This window comes from Cephus cinctus, unplaced genomic scaffold, assembly GCF_000341935.2.
Source record: "Cephus cinctus unplaced genomic scaffold, Ccin1 Ccin1_scaffold0470, whole genome shotgun sequence".
NCBI lineage: Eukaryota > Metazoa > Arthropoda > Insecta > Hymenoptera > Cephidae > Cephus > Cephus cinctus.
This window is the reverse complement of record NW_014333146.1, coordinates 31,520-39,083: the sequence shown is the minus strand read 5'-3', so window position 1 is coordinate 39,083 and position 7,564 is coordinate 31,520. Positions and strand designations below refer to the sequence as shown.

General features: G+C 40.6%; 1 protein-coding gene and 1 long non-coding RNA gene across 4 annotated transcripts in view; one reads left to right on the top strand and one right to left on the bottom strand.

The window, feature by feature from the left end:
* Positions 1–796: 796 nt before the first annotated feature.
* Positions 797–7,564, bottom strand: part of LOC107268101 (lateral signaling target protein 2 homolog) — a 28,037-nt gene continuing 21,269 nt past the window's right edge. Inside the window, exons 5-6 of one of the 3 annotated variants that reach the window (XR_003059794.1) lie at positions 7,102–7,371; positions 797–5,515 (exon numbers count right to left, since the gene is read on the bottom strand). Coding sequence is in view for 1 of the 3 variants with exons in the window: in XM_015740508.2 (XP_015595994.1) it covers positions 5,436–5,515 (80 nt within the window). In the remaining 2 variants the exon portion in view is untranslated. Of the gene's footprint in view, positions 5,516–6,886; positions 7,025–7,101; positions 7,372–7,564 lie in introns of those variants that run through there. The other 2 variants (XR_003059793.1, XM_015740508.2) reach the window with 2 other exon arrangements.
* Positions 5,444–6,183, top strand: LOC112494405. Its single transcript, XR_003059797.1, has 3 exons — positions 5,444–5,583; positions 5,818–5,963; positions 6,045–6,183. It is a non-coding gene; the product is annotated as an uncharacterized LOC112494405 (long non-coding RNA).

The window sequence follows — 7,564 nt, the reverse complement described above, 5'->3', positions numbered from 1 at the left end:
ACCCCAAAGATCAGCACCTACGGTTGCGTTTCTCGATTTTACGCGTTCCTAAAAATCGACAGGATCCATTAAGTTATCGTCTCTTCTGATAGGTTCCGTCAGAGCTCTGGTTTTGGTGGAGTTGGGCCTGTTCCAGCCCAATTCCCTAACCTAACCTAACCTAACTTACGCTAGCTTATTATTTAACATTTATATTAATTACTCGACGAAATACACTGTATAAAATTATTCTACATGTATACGCTGATACATGGGTAAACTTGCAATATTCTTTTTCAAAATGTATATCTGCGATAGTCACTCGCAGACATACTAGCTGTAACTATCCCAATTTCAGGGAAAAGTAATTTTTTTAACCCAATGGCGCGATATGAATACAGGTATGTGCGTCACATTTCATAAGAGTGTCACTCTGACTCAGCCACGTACTCTGGATTCTTCTGTTTATCCTCCGATGGCTCAATTTTACCGTGGGACATCAAGTGCAAGGCATTCTGGGGTCACATTTTACGCTCAGCATGATTATTCCTAATCGCAAGCGCCATAAAGTCCCTTTTGCTTCTTGACGTTTTTTTTGTTCTTGTCGGATTCAGTAGGAAGGTACAAAGGCAATTGGACACCTAATATGTATATTTGTTGCATTATAATAACCGTTATGGGACATCAAGTGCAAGGCATTCTGGGGTCACATTTTACGCTCAGCATGATTATTCCTAATCACAAGCGCCATAAAGTCCCTTTTGCTGCTTGACGTTTTTTTGTTCTTGTCGGATTCAGTAGGAAGGTACAAAAACAATTGGACAACTAGTATGTATATTTCTTGCATTACAATAACCGTTATACATAACGTTATTACAATATACAAACATAAATCTTAATATCTCATTCATTAACATCCTCACAACACCATTACAATGTATTCAATAATCAAATTCTCCCCCGAACTCGTGATTGTTTTAATCGCGCTTTTATATCCCTCAGTTTCCCTCGTCGTCTCTCTATATACAAGACTTCTTTCGCCGAAATTATTATGTACACGGATAATAATTTACGTGGATTCTCACCTCGATCCTTATGACCCATAACATACCGCGATATATCGCGCTAGTCGCCGATACTAACGTCGCGTACAGCTCTAGAATTTCTGGCAAGAAAATTAGAAAATCTCGAGGGAAGCGAAATCGTAGTAGAAGACGGATTAACGTCCAAATTTTTAGGGCGCAAAACGTAAGATCGTTATGGTAACAATGGCTGTGTCCACCGAAGTCGAACTAGAGTTTAAAAACATTTAATTTATATACAGCACACGTATTTCGTCTCCCAATTCGGAGTCACGTTGAGAGAGACGAGATACGTGTACTGTTCATTTACACAATGTATTTCAACTGTTGTTCGACTCCGATGGAAACAGCCGATGACAATTTTGGACGCTCTCGTGCCCATTTTGTTTCTCCATATTTTGTTCTCTCGATAATTCGCCTCTTTCAGGCTCTTGAAAACACGCCTTTATATCACACGCTGCACGCAATGGCATTCGTTGTATCCATATTACACGCTTTCACGGATGATTGTCAACGATGAGCTGTACGTAACCTCGTGTACACGCGCCTTTAACGTTTTATTCGCTCGACTGGACATGAGAAGGCGCCTTTATTTTGGTGCGATTCATATCGAAAGTCGCATCGTACAGCTAATCGATCGCATTATTAATTAGGAATTTAAAGATTTTCACTGAAATTCCGACGTATTCTTATAGAAGACGTAAAAGCAAGTAGTGCACAATTGTAACTCGAAATGAAAGAATTATTTGTGGGTTTAAATAAAAATTTAAGAATTTCTTTATTACATAGATTTTCTTATTCACTCAAAAAGTGGACATTCATGCACGGAGGCATTGAGGCGCACAAATAACGCAACACCGATTCACACGACCATTCGTATTCGTTGTCGCGCAGCATAATACAGAGATTAATTTCTGTTTTCAATTACACAAGACATCTTACACAGCCCTCGTGTTTACATTCACAGATTTACCACAATGAGTATACGAGATTATGCTAGAGCGATTCTCATTCGCATTTCTATAGGCCCTGGGCGCACGGCAACACAACGAAGCTATAAATATAACAATGAACGGAAAGATCATTTAGAAAAATGAAACCACCCTTATTTTAATTGCAATCTCGAAAGTTTGAATTCAGTATGTCGAATGTAGAGAAAAAAAAAATTTCATTAAAGTCGTTTATTTAATTAAACGATTATACGACGCGAAATGTACATAGTTTTTTATTTGATTCAAAAGTTCTAGTTTCTTCTTGGGATCCTCCCATATATATATGTATATAATGCAATGTATAACTTTATCAAGATACCGGAAGTGTAACGAGTACAGCACGAAGGGCATCAATAAACGTCTTTATTACTCTTAACTGAGTAACGAACGCTGAGTGACTTTTAAATATCATTGGAATCCAGGTGCATCTTTAATTATTATCTTTTTTTTTTTTTCTAAATCACCAAATAGCAATTAATAATTGCGTGATGGTCATCGAAAGACTTTTATTTCATAATTTTCTTCCATTCAATTTATTTTTCTAGTAGTTCGCATGTCTCACGTAGTTGCAGCGAAGAAAGCTAGATGGCGACTGTGCGACGAAAGGAGGGTAACGTGCATAGGCGCGAATGCTTCTTTATTGTCCGTTGCTCTATCGGAGTTATTTTCCTTGATGCGTTTAAAACGCTCTGCCCCAATCTCTTTCTCTTATCTTTCCTCCCCCACTAATACTTCGGCACTCCTTTTTTCTTTCTTCCTTCGATTCTCACGCAGTCTTCCGTTATTCGTCGCTCTCCTCGTATTGTGATCTTTCGCGTCGCAATACAAAGAAATACGACGACAGCCGACTGCTTCGACGTGGCGACGAAGAAACGTAAAACCATACTTTTTACATTTACCTACTCTCTTCGTTTCTCGTGAGGAAATAGAAACGCGCCCGTTCGTCGCGTTCGCAAAGGCGTCTATCTTTTCCTATGATGGGAGCCCATATTGTTCGGCCCGCGGAAACGATTTCACGTAGGACGGTTGTAGTTGGCGCTGAGTCAATAGTGCGTAACTAGTACGTATATAACGTATATATATTTTCAGTATAGAAAATCGTTCATTTAAGAGGAACGATAAATGCATGTAGCTTATGACAACTAACAGGTATTTTCAGCAGGTTGCTAGCTTGTCAACAGAGTCCATATAGATTCCTATGAAAATGTAGTATATATGCCAAATGAGACGCGTTAAAAAATTCTACCATGATTCGTGTGTATGAAATGCGGGTGAACAAAAAAAAATCACTCATCAATTTAATACTTATTATTTCCTCTCCGAGTGTCCGATTCATAGAATCTATGGCGATTGATTTACCGATATGCCAGTTTGCACGTTTAACCATACGCTAAAGGGAGCTTACGGTTGAAGATAATTTCCTGAGTTTACAATGGTGCGATACGAAGGTTGTCAAAGACCTGAATAAAAACGGTGCGAAGAGTTTATAGTCGCGTCACAAATGGAAAACCGTTTGGACGACCGATAGCCTTGTGACTTATTCTGTGCATATATTTGCGATCACCTAGATTCACTTAGACAGTACTTGCATTATCATACGTAGAATACGTTTTCTCGTCGGTACTACGTGACTCGAACGTTACTAATAATACGCGACGGCGTTGGCACGTTATTCCTGTATTAATGGTAGCATCATAATCATGCCTATAAACACATTATATAAACAATTGACAACAACATTTTGACTCACGTTGTACGTACCTTGATAACCGTACGTACCATTATTTTATATCCTAGTATGTTTATCTGCACCTTTTCTTTTTATACGCTCGCTCGTCTCACTGTGCCAATCCGTATGCGGAATTTAGGGAAATCTCCGGCATATATTTTCTGCGCATGCGCATACCTCTCGGGATACTCGTTGGGTTTATTATTCGCCTCGATATGAAGGCGGCGATGCATTTTAACGACTTATCGAAATCCGACTTGACAGTATCGAGCATTTATGAATTTGAATTTCATCCTTCTTTTCCAAACTTAATTATTTACCTTTTTAGGCACGACTGCATTAAATAACCGCGAGTGTCCTGTATATTCGCCATTGACAAAAACAAAAGGAATGTGCGCGCATGTGCACTCAACATTTTTGGAGGAAATTCTAAATAAACGGGTAAACTGATGTGACCGAGATTTATAGGTTATATCGAGTTCCGGATTGCGGGACAGTAATGTTCGTAGGTGCGCTTTCACGTCCGATTTCAATAAAGCGGATGCGCATACCCAGAATGCCGTAAACCCTTCGCACAGAAAATAACGTAACGGCGTAAGACGTAAGCGTAAGGAAATCTGAATCTAGTAATCCCCCTTCAAAGGCGACAGTACTAGGCTTTACTGTTTTGAATTTATACGCGCGAATTCTTGTTTTTGAAATTCAAAACGAACGGCTTAACCAATTGAGCTCAAATTCCTAGATGATAAATTATCAACTTTCGGATATAAACGGAACAGCAACTTTTTTCAGCTGTCTGAAACTCCCAGTTTCAATAATACGCATAAAAGTAATTATGAGAATTGAAATAAAACAGTTTTTGCTCAATAACTAATTTCAATATTGATTCATGTACTGCAATAGCGTGCATAAAATTTCTGACTAATGTCAATGCACAAGACACGACCATACACTAATATCCAATCGTGCCTCAAAGCAAACTTGCCCCAAAATTTTGTCCAAGCTTTACCTTTGGCCAAATCCACAATACACGTATTACAAGTGTTACACAGTACAAGTCATGCCGCAAAGTTAAATTAGCCAATCGATAATCGAATAATATCTCGAATATTGTACGCACGTAATTTACACGTGCCACGATACGCGTCATCAAAAACTTGACGCTGAAATATTTTTTTCTCCCTATCACGAGCGAGCCACTAAAGACTAGACAATCAATAATCGATCGTGCCCGTATTCAATGATATCACGAACGTCACCTTTAAGTTCAACAATTACGTGCTAAATTCGGAAGTCGACAATATCCTGCCTTTGCGCATCGCTTGCCCCGAGTTTCGAGGCTGCACGTGTCCTCGAAGCTCGAGCTTTCGGAGGAGAATAAGCCCGTACAGAGTGGACAGCTTTCCTCGCACGTCGCATCACTTGTATATACATATACTTCCTTATAGACACTGTATGCCTTTATACGAAAGACTAAACACGACTGTTGAGCTTATTCCGTGCTGAAGTAATTCACCTATGCAGTTGGGCATAGCGCCGACGCGTCGTATCGTTGGATGCGTGCTGACCTCTGGCGGCCAGTTGGCCAACGTGCGACAGCCGTGTCGTTTCAGTTGCGACGCCGCCGAACCTTCCATTCGAGGATCCGAATGGTCAAGGCGGAACCGTCGTGTTTACAGGCACGGAAGAATCCCGGTTGAGCGAATTCAACAGCTCCTCGTTCTCTTTGCGAACTGAAACATATACGCATAACACATGTAAATAGCAAGACTGCCTTGGGATATCAGTACGAAGTTTGGAGGTTAGTGCAAGCGGAAAGTTCAGTGAGTTACGTTATTGTTAGATTAGGTCGAGGACGACAGAGAATTTTATTAAGTTAAACATTGAATAATAGCGCGGAATAAATTGTGGTGCACGTGCGAGGTCAGGTACAATAGGTATACGAGTAAAAAGTTTTCGAAGGGGCTATCTGCTTATGACTTTAAATGCGAAATAGTCCCCTAAATAGGATCTTTTACTCGTGAAACGACTATAGGTTATGAGACCAATAGGAGGGAAACAGATACACCGAGCGATCTCATTTATTTGTCTACGTTTATACACAACTCCACGTGGCGGAGATTACTAGTCGCTAAATGACTCGTTAAATCAGCTGTCATTCGCCAGTGATTGTGGAACACGGTTAGTTTTCTGATACGTTAACGTCAAAATGTCACGACTTCGGTGTAACCAATATTTACGTTGAGCACGATGCTCGGTCAGTTCCTTAGAGCCTGTGGCTGGACTGTGGAAGGAGCTGTGGGTCAGGGTGATCACCACCACGAGAACCGATGCCACCAGAAGGAAGAGAAATGTCGCCAGTATTATAATAGCGATTCTTCGATGCCGTCTAGCCTGTTCAATCTCCGCTGGACTCTTCCCCAGCTGCGGAAGCTCCTTCAATACTATGGCCTTCGTGGGACGTACCGAGTCCTTTCGACGTGCCGTGCTCGCTCTTCGTGGCTTTCCCTTCCTGCACACGCTGGCCCTTCTACCGTCGCCTGGAGATTTGTTTTTCTTTCTTTACTTTCATTTTCAGCCTTCGACTTAACATTGATAATGACCGAACGAATTTTCTTTAATTATTCATCGAAATTTTTTATCGTAGTAATCACGTGCGTATCGCACGACTAAAATTAAAATGGCATACGAGGCGTTTTTCTGATTCCTCTGTCAAAAGGACACATTGTACGTCATCTCCGTGAATAAGAAAATATAACGTATGAAACCATAAGGTCGTGTGCACTACACGCACGAGGCGCACGTGTATGTCGGTAAAATTGAAAATGAAATATTACTGATACTAAAGAACCGGATGACCTCAGAAATATGTCTTTTGATGTTCATAAAGTTTTTATCCAATTTTTTCTCTACAGGGAAAAAGTGTCCCAGGCCACATACATTTTCCCATGTTATTTGCTATGCTGTCTCAGCCACTTTTCCCCTGCGCCATTTTCTTGTTAAATCCAGTTTCGTCACGCGATATCGTTAAATCGAATAATCGTAGCTCCGAGTACAGGGTAGCAAACTTCGCATAGAGTAAGTAATTTCCTACCTAGTGGAGTCGGTCTGCTGTAGCTGTTTACCCTGGATCTACTTGTACGCTGAGAGGACACGCTACATCTTCTACTGGCTGGATCGACTTCCAGGCTATGCCGATTACGTCTAGGTCGTCCAGATTGCGAGCATACGGAATTAGAACGCTGAGGACCTACGCCAGGACTCGGTGGATACAATCCGTGATAAATATGAGGCTGCAGAAATTCCGGCGAAGACTCACGCTGATGTTCGGTAGACGTGTCGTCTACGTAGAATATTATACGTTCCTCGTGCTGACCCAATAACTGACGATTGCGATCAAGATCCATGATGCACTTAGTCTCAGGAATTTTTGGACACTCAAAAATTTAAACTTATTTTCACCATTGTGCGAGCTTCAAATAATTGTTCATCCTTCGGACATCTTTTACACTATAAATTATTTTAGTTTTATCTTTATCTCTTTTTTTTATTTAACTGTAGGATGCATCATAGGCGCATGCTGTAATGTCTGTAAGACACTTTACTGATTAACGACTTATCATTGATGTCGACTATACAGGCTCTTTAGAACCTTATGTCTCGTGGCTGTGCCAAATTGGTGTATTCATGAATGATAAAGCGGTAATACTGCTATTAATAACGATGAGAATTGCCCGTACAGCGAAACGTAAACACATTTGCACAACTACCCCCCCCCCCCC